General features: G+C 32.5%; 1 protein-coding gene across 14 annotated transcripts in view; it reads left to right on the plus strand.

The window, feature by feature from the left end:
- Positions 1-13715, plus strand: part of LOC102672218 (sorbin and SH3 domain-containing protein 1) — a 115194-nt gene that overhangs the window by 14320 nt on the left and 87159 nt on the right. Inside the window, exon 1 of one of the 14 annotated variants that reach the window (XM_031512763.1) lies at positions 4466-5052. The exons of the other annotated variants lie outside the window; for them this stretch is intronic. Coding sequence (XP_031368623.1) covers positions 4996-5052 — 57 coding nt within the window. The 5' untranslated portion in view covers positions 4466-4995. Of the gene's footprint in view, positions 1-4465; positions 5053-13715 lie in introns of those variants that run through there. 14 annotated transcript variants of the gene reach the window in all.

The following is a 13715-nucleotide window of genomic DNA, read 5'->3' on the forward strand; positions in this document are numbered from 1 at the left end:
ATATAAAGAACGTTAAAAGTCGTTAATTCCGCCGTGAGATGGCCGTGGCCAGCATTACGAGGCAGAATGATTTACGTCATACAGGAGGGTGGTCCCCTTAAAGAGAAACACTCTTGCATCTCTACCATTATGGTGGACACGAGAGACGTATCAAACAAGAGTCGCATTATGCAGTTTGAGAGGTTGCAAGAAACGTATGTATGTTTCATATCGTTCCCCTTGCAACTAGTATAAATAACGTGAAATAATACGAGGTTGAGGAGAATTTTAGATTTCTCTGTGTCTCGCATCTAAACATACCATTTCTTCTACCATTATAAAAGTATCGATCAAAATTTTGTCGATCGAAATATTTTTTTCCCCTCCCATTGTTTGTGAGAGAAATGAGATAATTCGAATATTTGAAAATATTTGAAAAGAAAAGTAGAAATTGATGATAAATAATTAGGGAAAATGTGGTTGTGTCCAATAATTATAGCCTCAAGAAAAATGATGATCACATAATTGCGAAATATTTTTTTATTATTTCTTTAATTTCATGACGCATTTATTTTATTCAAAAAAATATTTAAAAAGTTAGTTTCTACATTCTATCACAGCAGGAGATAGAAAAAAATCACAGGTTCATCAATTTGAAAAGAAAAACTTATAATGCACGTTATGCAATTAATTTATCGTTGCACAACTTTCTAACGTTATCTAAATTTGCCTCTAAATTCTCTTCTAAATTCACCTCTGAATTCGCTTCTAAATTTACCACTATTTGCAAAGCGGAGTAAAATCGATAAAAAAGAAAAAAAGTAGAAAAGAAAAGACTTATAGTTTCCGTTCGAACGAGCGAGAAGGATCGCGATATCACGATGTACACGTGTTTTGCGCCAACGTAGAGGCGAACTACCTCTCTTTAATGCTTCCAGTGGTGTAAACTTTTATCTACGAAAAGTTCGCGTTTGGGAAAATCGGTATTAAAATAGTACTCGTAAGCGCGGTTGCCATTTTTTTTTTTGAAAAAACTTCGTAAGATTTCCGTTAATTGAAGTCTGACTTTTCTGAATATTCTTATTTTCTCTCTCTCTCTCTTTCTCTCTCTTTGACTTTTCAAACGTGTAATTAATTAATAAATGCAACTTGGTTGATTCGAACTGTTCGATACTTTTCAAATTTAATGGAAGCTTTGAATTATATAATTGCATAGGTAAATATTATTTTTATAGTATAATTTTCTAATATAATTACAAAAGGTGAAATTTAGAAATCGATTATTGAATTAGTTAAAAAGAAAGAGTATCGTTTGATCTAATTCCAATATGTTTCCGCTTGGTGAGCGGTTATTTTCCCGCGAGGTTTGTATGGAATGGTGTATCCACGAGTTAAATAAACCGTCTTGTTAATCTATTTGCCGGTGAAGGCGCAATGCGTCTTTCACGCGTGCCTTTTGCGAAAGTATAAACTGCATCGGTTATTACAGCGTATACGCTTAATAGAGGCGCACGTGCTTCGATATCCAACGTGATTAAGTTCCCTTCAAAGCGTATTAGATACGATGTACCGAGCTGTGCAATTAACTTTCTTCGATCGTGTGTATATATATATATATGTATCTACTCGATGAAACAGGTGAATGTTCTTAAAGGAATAGACGTTTAGAAATTATATTATTAGAGTAAATTATGATATATTATGAGAAAATTTTTAGGGAAATTATGAATTCGAATCGTGAAATTAGAACTCTGTAAAATTCATAGAGGATATTTATCTCTCTGCAGAATAATTTTCTGACTTTGATAATTATTTTTGATTATATGTTTACTGTATTTTGAGCGATCGATAAGTGCAAATTTTAATTACGAAGAATAATTTATTTTTATAAGAAGCGTATTAGGGGAAAATTCTAGGGGATTTTTTATCGACCGTAGGTATATAGAAATTTTTCTACGAAAATACTAAGTATCGAAGATATTGTTAACTTCGATTCAGGAGTAGGATTTGTGGAAAGTGACGTATCAAATCCCCAAATAGAAGCGAAAAAGAGGAAAATATTCGGAGAAAAGAGATAACGCGAATCAGTTTTCTTCGGAGATGGAATAAAATTTATTCGTACGCGTGGAAAAGCAAATCTCACGAACTTTCTCGTGGTAAAGATCTCGAGCAAATCTTCACGATTTGAATCTCGTTTAAACCGCGATTTCGAAATATCTCTCTTCTCGAGTGTATACCACTATACTCCACAATCATGTACGCGTTTACAGCGTACTATTGCAGAAAGTATTTGCACCGTATCCTTCCAATCTTTTCCACTCCTCGGACGAAATTATTCAAGCGATAGGAAAAACTTTGTTTATCAATTAATTTGTTGAAAAAATTATTCGATAAAAATTTATCAGCACTATTTACTTCATCGAAAAATGCGCATCCTTTTCTTTTTCGCCTCGAGTGACTTTATATATATATAAACTCGGGATTAAGTGATGGCGCGTTGGTTCTTTATTGGCAATGAATAGAGGAGCATCGCGCTCGTAGGGACACGCGTTTCCAAGAACAATCGGCCGGTCGTGGAGGGCGCGTATGCTTTCAATTCGAACTGGCAAGGGGCTCGACCTCCTCCCCCTCTATTTTCCTCGAGCGCGGCCGTTCGTCCATGCGAGTATCGGGGGGTTGCGTGTGCATTCCGAAGTGCAAGGAGGGACTCTGTTTAGTCGATTGGTCATTCGGTGAGTCATGTGTGCGCGCCCTCGCCTTCCCTCTCGCTCGCCCCCTTTCGCTTACGCCCGCATAACGTAGAAAACACGCGACTATGCCTCGTATCCTCTCGATACTTAACGTCGTAGACCAGGGATCAGGGACGGTCCTATGTTTTCGTGGTACCCTGTTGTTCCAAAAGGGAACGAGATGGAAAAGTGATAAGATTATGGTGGGATTTTTGCTCTTGGAATTTTTTGGAATTTTCAATGTGAATGAATGAAAGAAAAATAAAAAAAGTAGAAAATTTTTTATATTCGTTGTTGTTGGAAAATTTAGGAATTGTTGTTATTCTTCAAAAGGAGAGGAGATGGAAAAGTTTGTGATAAGATTATGGTGGGATTTTTCTTGGAATTCTTTGGAATTTTAAAATGTGAATGAGTGAAAGTAGAAAATAGGATTTTTTATAGTATAGGAGATGATGTTGAGAATTATTACGAATTTTTATTACTCTGCTGTTATTGGAAAATTAAATTAATCTCGTTCAAATTTAGGAAAGTTTCTCCTTTGTTCCTTGCATTTTTATGCGTCTCTTCATTTTGAATTTCTTACACGCTTAATGAAAATGTGTTTCTGACAAGTGTCATGCGTACAAAACGTGACCCATACAACGGGAAGCATGTTAAATATTCAAGTAAGACGAACAGATTCTTTTTTGTCCGAATGGTAAAAGCTTTAAAACTCGAAATATTCGTTCAACAAATATTTTGTTGTAACATCGTTGATAAAGACTGCTCTTTTATTTTAGATATGCAAAGCGATAAAATGATAGTCGAATTATGCCTGCGTTCAAAATAACAATTTACATATCGATTTCGATAAAACCTGTTGCTCTATTCTTCTTTGTTATCCTCTGTTTTTCAGATCGCTCATTTAATATATAAATTTGTTATTGCATATGATTTCGTTCGAAATTGCAAATAAGAAGAAAACAATTTTCTTAATAATATTTTTTTTCTGAAGCGAATGGAAAATTTAATTTTCATTTTTTTTGATGGAAATTTAAATTACAACGAGTATCAAAGTATTAACTTCGTAATAAAATCGAATTATTTTCGAGGGGATATTAAAATGAGAGGCATAAAAATTCGATTTCTCGTTATTATTTCCTATCGATTTGTATTTCGTTTAATCAAATATGAAGAAAGGATTAAAACGTAACGAATCGTTGCATTTACACGCGAGAGAGAAATTATTTGCATTATTTACCGTGTGCGCATAAAATTCCCACCTTCGATTTATCGGAGTTAATACGATAATATAAATAGCAAAAAAATAAACGCGATTGTAAATTAAAATACAAAGATTACTCTCCCTCCCTCTCAATTAATCACCGCCATAATTTCTCCTAAAATTCTCGTTACACTCGAAACGTTTCCAATTACACTAAAAATCAATTCCCTCCAATAATCAATACCTCTTTTCCAAAACCTATCGCTGAAAAAAACATTCGAAACTCAATTATCGAACGAACGTATCCCTAGTTATCCCCAGATAATCACTAGGGTTCCCCGTTATAGGATTTTCCCAAAACTTTCGAACCGATTAAATCTTTAATCATCTAAATCTGATCGATTCAAAAATAAAAAAAAAAAAAATGGAACGTCACGAATATATCTAATATCGTAGTAGAACGCCACTTAATACGGGCCTGAGGGTCCCGTACGCGCGGAACGAGTTGTCGAGGTTCCCCCCTTAGTTGGGCCAGTGGCGGCGATCGCCGCCTCTGCAACCGCCAGACGTATCCTTCGCGCTTCGAGTAGCGATAGCAACGCCTTGGAACGCGCACGTGTTCGCTCACCACTCACGCTCGCGTGAATTCGAGCTTACGTTTTCACAACGGTATCCTGAAAACGGTGTCCACGCGCGTAAACCGCCGTTTCGAAACGCGAATAAACGAATCCTTCCCGCGATACAATTATTTATCTCGTATTTTTATCTCTCCGATGATTTTGTTCGACAACTCGACAACTCGAAGAGAATAGGGGAGGGGGGAAACGTTAAAGCGTTTTAACTTCAGCGGAGAGCGCGAAAGGTTTCGATTCGATTCTCGCGAGTTTATACGAATATATACGAAATTCTTCGTGTATTGATTTTTTCGCGTTTCCTTTTTATTTTATTGTCGAGTGAAAGAGTGTGATAAAAAAGGAATGGTGCGTTGATGCGATGCTACGGAAGATAGGAGGACGAGGGTGAAGAGGAGAAGAAAGTTTTTTTCGAGAGAGAAAGAGAGAGATAAAAAGAAATTCTTGAACGATGGTTCATATGAGCTACGCGCAGTGGGCTTGCCTGCCCAGCACTTATCGTAACAAGGTTCGTAATATCCGTTTAAATATATCATAAACTTTTTTTCGGTTATGTATTTCGTGATACGTTATTCTGTTGAATAATGAAATAACTTGAAGTTATTCTTACACGTTTATAGTTTTTTGAGTTATGTATCCTTCTCGTATTGAAAATTTAAAGTTTAAAATACAATTTTCTCTCTTATTGATGTATATACAGAAAGAATAAGCCATTTGCGAATCAATGGAACGGCTCGAACCTTTGCAACTGTTTTTCACTACGTCTCATTTGCAATACGATTCAAATGTTGAGCTTTCTAAATATATTCAAACTTTCCTTTAAAACAATCATTTTTATATATACGTATACCCGGAAGAAACGAGTAACAAACGTCTCATTTCCAATACGTTTCGATATACAGTTTAAAATAATTTTCAAAAATTCAAATTACTTTCGCTTTTATATTTATATTTTATATTTTTTACATTTATTTTTATATTTTTATATACTTTTGAAATATACTGTATAATGTATAATTTCAAATATTTTTAAAAATTTAAATTACTTTTAAAACTATCACTTTTACATTTATATATTTTTGAAAAACGAGTCTCATTTTCAATTCGAATTATTGAGCTTTATAAAAATTCAAACTACTTTAAAACCAATGATTTTTATATGTATAGTTGCTACTACAAAAGAGTAACATTGTAACGCAGTCGATTGGACGGCGATATTCCACGTTTTTGTTAGCAGGAACGCGGCGATATGCTTATTTGCATAATTCGTAATTACGAATCGATTCGATTAATGCCTAGATATATTTATCGCGTTATATATTCTTTTTAAGCCCACCTTTCTCATCAAAAAATCGAAACCTTTGAAAATTTGGATTATCCAGCATGGAAACATTTCAAACTTGATTGAATTTTGTAATAAAAAATTATCGAATCGAACATTAAATTTTAATGTGAAATGTTGGATAATATTTAACAAAGTTTTCATAGTTTCGTTTACGACGTATTTTCAAAGAAACGAGGAAGTACTGGTAAGGATACTATTTCAAGCAGTGGTATGCGGAGAAGACAGACACTCGACCATTGGACGTGGTCAATTGCTCCCCTTAATTTGCTCATCATCGTTTTTATGAGATCCGATTTGTCGGTGTATAAAACTTCGAAACAATTACGATTATCTGTTCTTATCTGTTGCATAGAGTGTTGTATTTGTTTTTATATCACGTTAAAAAAAAATCCTAATCTCTATGAGTAATGCATAGATTATGCACAATATCGTAGACTCGCTATAAATAAATTCTTTTTGCAAAATTCGAGAAACGAAGGAAGTAAAGTAAACAGAAATCTCATCGTTTATCGCGTGATTTTTCTCTTTGAATCATGATATATAAAAAAAAAAGGAAGGAATTATTGATTCTATTCGAATCACTTGATGGAAACATGTATATACCTCTTATCTCGATCGTTTATTACTTCTCTGAAAAAAGAAAAAAAAATATCTTTCTTACGAAACGTTCCTTTATTAATTTTTTTTTTTTTTTCAAAATAATTTAGTGAAATAATTCAGATAATTTAGAATTTTTGGAAATAAATGGTTCTTTTTTAAATTCTTTATCCGCGGCCATTTTGTTAAAACGAGATCACTGTTTCACTGTTCGTGAACTTTCTAAAGTAAGTAAACGCGTCGCATAATAGATAAACGCTTCGAGGCCTTTCAAGGCCACTCTCGATTCCAAAAATTAAACGAAGGAATAAAAAGAAAAAAGTGTAAAAAAGACATAAAATTTGCTAGATTCGATGAATTTTGTTTCAATTATTAAATTTCAGTTAAATATGGCGATACGAATCGAGATCGTGTGCTATTTATCAAAATCGCGACATTTTTCGATTAACGCGCCGATACAGGCTTTACGAGAATGATAAAATGTCGGTTGGAATTCTCGCAAGAACAATTAACGAACGAAGTTCTAATCTGAAATAAGAAATTCTGAAAAGAAAAGAAAAAAAAAAAAAGAACCGTTTCATTTGTTATCTTAATTGGCAGTGAACAATTATTGCGCGATAAACGATATCTATCCATTGTAAAATTTCCTTTCCGGGCAAAGAAGATAAGTTTCGTGCAAAATTTTAACTTTTTTTTAATTTTCTTTCTAGTAAATTTTTTTCGAACGAACATCTCTTTCCTTTCTCTTAATCGTCTTAATTGAACACCTTTTAAACGAGTTTTTCCATTTACCAGTGTCTATGATTAATTTACCACTTGCCCCTTAAGCGTCATTACCGACCTTGTAATTTATTATACACGCTCCGATTTAGATATCGATCTCTAAACGAGAGCGTAAATCACACGTTAATCGGATATAATCAAATACAAAATTATCGATCGTTTCATTCAACTAAACGAATTCGATTCATTTTTCACTATCAAAAATCTGATTTCATTCTCTCTCCATCTCCACACTCTGCAAATTCTCTATCTCGTTAAGTGTTAAAAATAATATTAGGAATAAGATTATTTCGAGGAATATGATGCAATATCTTCTTTTTTTAATCGTAAACGAATGGAGAGAGTTACGTCAAACGTTTAATTACGCGAGACCCTTCTTCTTCCTTCTCCAACGCTTATGTGTCACGTTTGTGCTGCGAGGAGAAAGTATTCGGTGGTTGCAAGCCTGTTATTTCCTCCGTAATTGTATCCCAAAACGTTTAACGGTGGAATTTTGTTAATTGCCACCTTTTTTCCTCTTCTCCAAGTTATTAGTATTTTATTTTATTTTTTTTTCTTTCTCGAATTACGAGACTGGATTCATTTCATTATTTCACACGTATCTAAAAAATTATTAAATATCGATTGCATTTTGTTCTAAAAATTACCCCCTAATTTTTCTCCCTTGAAATTATAAAAAAAAAATATGAATGTAAATGATGGAAAGATAATTGAATCTATATTATCAATATTACTTATATATCGATAATGTTAATCTAATCTGTTTCTTTAAAATTTCCTTTAAAAAAAGAAAAAAAAATTTCAACGATTTCGTCGTAATCTTAAGATTCGTAACCGTAAAGGGCACGTCTGTATCGAATAGCGCGTTAATACTTATTCATATCGACACACGTTATTGATCGCGTTGCAGGCCCTTTAGAGTGCATCGAACCTCCTCCCCCGATTATCGTGATGGCGATCAAATCGCTGGAAACTATCGCCAGTGGATTAAGCAGCTCGCGAATGTAACATTATTCAACGATCTAATTACAATGGGTAAGTTCGATCGTGTTGCGAAGGAGAAGCCGAGAAACTTTACGTGGATAGAGTTACTAGTAGTAATTTTGTAATTCATACACGTTACTAATCTTTGTTACGTCCTTTGTGCCAAAATTTGATTTTCGTTATTGCAAAATTCATTGAATCGAATGTAGAATTTCTTGCCGACAGATGATAGTTTAGGAATAGAATTGTTTCGAAATTTCGGTTCGTGCATGGTAGAAATTGATCCGAATGTTTGAGAAATAATAAATCAGGATCAAGTTCTTTGTTTCTTTATGCGACGAATATTTTATATTTGGACGTAGCCTTTCGCGGTATCGAATCGTTGAAGCGATACGAAATCACTGTCGAATAATACGATAATAATGTGCAAATACACGGGAGAATCGATTATAAGGATTGAGATAAATAAAAAAGTTGATGTACAAAAATTTCGATCGAGATTTATTTATTTCTATGTTAAAAATTATAGTTTGCGTTGGATGAAAAAAGATGAGGCGAATATACGATAAGAATAACCTTAAATCGAAATTTTTTATTATACTTTTGCATTTGTTTCTTACGCGACGCGTTTTTATTTACAATTTTCACAGTCGTGATAATTAATTAATTTTTTATAATTTTTATAATTATTTGCACGAAACTTAATTAATAAACAATTGCGATTAATTCGTCGAACGATAGAATTGCGAGGAGTAAAGAGAAACACGTCCGTACCGCTCCGTGTCCGGAGAACGACTCCGTACAATCGATATTTTGGTTACGAACGACGACCGATATTGTCATTTCCCGTGTCACGCTCTCTGTGTTTTATCGATAATATCGTAACGATATTAACATTTTTACACGTTAACTACGTAGAATCGATGTATTTAATAAAAAATTAAACGATAAAAATTTAAAAAAAAATAAAAATATCTATACCGCTTTTTGGTGCGCGGTAACTTTTGAAAATGCATTCAGCGATACAGTGTGATACATGTTTAGCGAAATAACCGAAAGAGGGCGCGTCGACTGCGAAATTGAAGGACCCTACGGATCGATTCTCTCGCGTGGAATTTGAAACAATGGAAGGAGCATGGAAGTTGACAGTAATGTACAGACATTAAGCGGCAAGCTTTTAGCGCTACGTTTCTTTGGATTACCTAATGGGCTTGCTGATAACCCCGTTCAATTTATGATCGTCTATGCTATTAATCGCAAACGTGATGAACTGTGCAATTGGAATAATTTTTTTCCTCTGTCGTTATGTTCGTATATTTGTTTTTTATATTTTATATAATTAAGAAAAGAATTTGATCGAGATATAATGTAATTGGTTTTCTATAGAGTTCTATTTTATATTTATATTTATATATTATTTTATATATTGTTTACAAAAACGATTATACCGATATTTATTGATTAAAAATTAAATGGAATAGATATTTAAATATTATACGTGTTTATTTTCTTGTGTATGACGTTCATTCTAATGACAGAATATACTACGGATAAATAAAGTACACAAAGAAGATAAAGAGGAATATTAATTCACTCTTATCATTTCGTGTTTCGAGCATAATAAAGAGCTTTCAACACGCGTTGAAATATCGCTCGAGATAAAATTAGCAATTACGGTACTCTTATGAACGATCATGGTTAAAGAGCAATCGGTATGATCGTTTGATCGCTTTTTCGAGTCATCGCTCAACAATGTTGCGACTGTTAACGTGCCTTCGCAGAGATCATTGCCTTCGAGGAAATATTTATCTTTGCTCTCGATATGTTTGGAATGCTTGGGATAATAAAAATGAATGGAAACTTGTATGTTTTTTGTTCGTTCCATTCAGGAATGTGAATTTATCAATTAAATCGATTTTCTTAATAATAATTTGATTATTATAATAATATTGCAGTTGAAATATTATTGAATCGTCAAAAATGTAAGAACTTTTTTAAATTTCAGAAAAAATTTGGAAAACTTGGATATTTCGAAGCTCAGAATTTCCAATTTTGCACTTTACATTTTATATTTGTACTTTTATTAAAAATTGAAAAAATTAAGCATTTCTGTTTTAAATTCAGAATTTTGCATTTTACTTTTTTTTTTTAGAAAAATTGGAAGAATTAGATATTTCTGAAACTCAGAATTTTGTATTTTGCACTTTGCACTTTACATTTTCGACTTTCCTTTCATGAAAAATATTAAAATTTCCAATTCCACACGTTTTTTATAAACTTTTCTTTTTCCAAAGCGAAATCGCAAAAAAAAAGAGGCATTTAGACATTTTTATTAGTTTTTTTTTTGAAATTAAAACTCACTTCAATTCGCACTCACCTCGCGGTTCAAATTTTCACTTACGCAATTATTCACGGAACGCGATTCAATTCGACCGCACATTCGAGACGTTCTCGCTTTGTTCGTGGACGCAACACCTCACCAGATATATCGACATTCGCACACTGGCTGGAACAATACCCAGCATCGAGCAGTCGCGACGAAACACCGTGCATCCGTGCGATTAACGGGAGAGAATTCCATCAACTGCTAATTCGTACACTTGAACATTTTGCATTATGCGCGCGACAATTCAAACACCATTCGAATTCCAAACTAAAATTGGTCTAAATTTAATATCCCTGAAAATCGAATCTGTTCGATCATGATGTTATTAAGTTTGAATTTAAATACACGTTGTACACATTTTCTTTTAAGAACTTTACCATAGGAAAATAATAATATGTGCAATCAGTCGTAAAAAGTAATGATAATATAGTGTAATCAATCATAAAAATATTCATAGATCACAGAGAAATTGAAGTATCTCGATGAAGATTACATAAGGCTCTAATGCTATAATAAGAAAGTTAAAAATAATAATATAGTGTAATCATAATATAATATAATGTAATATAGTTTAATATAGTCTATCGTAAAAGTATTTATAGGTTATTTTATAGAAAAATTTAAGTATCTCGATGAAGATTATCACGGTGCATTTAACGTTTATAATAAAAAATATATAATAAAAGTTAAATTTAAAGAGCGAAAATAACGATGAAATTGTAAATTGAATATCACTCTCCTCTTCATTTCATCTTTATCTTGTTTTAATATTCAATTCGATTATTTCAAATAGTAAACACTAGGCTAGAAGGATAATCGTAAATAATTATTGTCACATATAATTTTTTTTTATAATTATGTTTATTACACCGTTTTTTTTCTTAGTTTTCACTCGTAGAACATATTGGCACGGTTCGTTTAATCCGTTTAATCCTGTACGATAATCGGTCGAATAACGAAGATGCACGAGTTTACTCATGGAATTATATCGTGATGCGATTGAACAAAGTTTCGCGTATTGTTCCACCGGTTTAATTGTTAAACTTGGTTAAACACGCCAATAAGAAGGGTATATACGATGCTTATTCGTGTACATAACCTCCTCTGAAGCCATTTTGTAACCCATTTTCCTAACTGCATCATTAAATATTCGTTCGAGATATTCGAACGAAAAAAAGAAACGAAAGTTGTTCCTCCGAAACGCGATTGGAAGAAAATTTATCCCTTTCACTCGTTGTCTCTCGTTTCAAGAATAAATGAGCACATACTTGCTAGCTCCTAAGAAAAGTATACGTTAAACGATGCATATCTCTTCGAACGAAGCAGTGAAACGTCTTTCACAACCGTTTCCAACCGTAAAAATGCTTTCGTGTGTGAAAAGGCGTAAAGCTGGTGGTAATAGCAGTTGATTAGTACAATTGGCCTTAACTCGCACCGACTCGGTGCTTTAATGGATGGAAAAATAACTATTCGTTTACGGCGATTTATTTCCTTTGCTTGCTTTCTTTTCGATATTTTTTAAACTCTTAAAGAATCGAATCTCACGATCTAAAAAAAAAGAAAAAAAGGAATCAAAGCAAAAGACAAGAATTTCTACAAAGAAAAGAATATTACGGTAGAGTGGCTTGTTAAGACAGCGATAAAAATACCTTTTCACTTGTTCACTAACCAGGGAATGGAAAGAGACGAAAAAAATAGAAAGTAAGCGAAACATGCATAGCTATTCCAAATTAATAATTAAAAAGAAAAGTTCAAGTTTTCGCTTTCGATACTATATAAATTTCATAAATGTTCCATCAGTTTGGATTTGAATATTTTAATATTCGTCCAATATTTTTTTACGTGACAGAATAATTAAGTAATAATACAAAGGAAAACGTTTAATTTTAATAAGTGTTTGTACTTCAAAGAATATTTCAACTTCTGTTTAAACTATACATAACCTGTTGAAAAAGTAACTAGTTAAAAATAAAGTTACTTTAGATAATTGCTTATTAAAAATGTTCGAATAACATTTTTATTCGTAGTTATTACGGTCGATCCATTTTTCAGGCTGTTACAATTATTTGCAATTATTTACGTTTTGAACAATAAATTATCGAAGTAACTTTACTCGTAATTTCGATTGTTAAATATTGACCAATCATTGGTGGTTAAGATCTCTGGTTTCATGGTGATTCGTCGCAAGGCAGAGTTGGCCGTTGAAAAAGTAACTAGTTAAAAATAAAATTACGTAATTATTTATTAAAAATGCTCGAGTAATATTTTTATTCGTAGCTATTACGATCCGCTATTTTCATATATAATTTCAAGCTGTTATAATTATTTGCAATTATTATTATATTTTCGATAATTATTGTCGAAGTAATTTTATTCGTCAATTTTCGACAATTAAATTATTTTTCTCATCACTGTCACTAGAGGCGCAAGTGTCACAATATGAAGTGGCCATTGCTGTTATATTTCTGTTTAGTTTGAGGATCTGGAAAATGTCAGGTAACGGCTCGTAAATTACTGTTATATTATTGAAAATAAAAGTTCATTTGATCATTTCTTAACATTAATCAAGTGATGTAATGGTGTTTAATTATTGCTCTCTTCGCGATTAATAACAAAACTAGTGTCTCCTGCCTCTTCGAAACGCATGAAAACGAATCTCGAGTGGATAAAGGTTAGGAAAACGAGCCGAACCGTGAGCTTTGCGATTACGTTGCAATGCGAGAACATGGAACGACAAAATTCAACGAGAAATCGCTTTGGAAAATATTATCGAAGGATAAATTTTAACGTGCCTTTGGTGTTCAATCCCGGATTAAATTAATCTAGATATTATATCGAATAAAATATTTTTTTTATTTGGATTAATCGAATTAATCGTTTTAATATGTTCGAGCATATATTCTATATTTATTACTCGTTTCTTTGGAATTATAGATTTTAGTTTATTTTTAAGTATTAATTTACCTGTTGACTTTTTTTCTTTAGTTTGATTAAATACGTGTGAAACAAAAATGAATATGTGTACATATATATATATATATATATATATATATATATATATATACACATATATACA

This window comes from Apis dorsata, unplaced genomic scaffold (assembly GCF_000469605.1).
Source record: "Apis dorsata unplaced genomic scaffold, Apis dorsata 1.3 scaffold_517, whole genome shotgun sequence".
Lineage (NCBI taxonomy): Eukaryota > Metazoa > Arthropoda > Insecta > Hymenoptera > Apidae > Apis > Apis dorsata.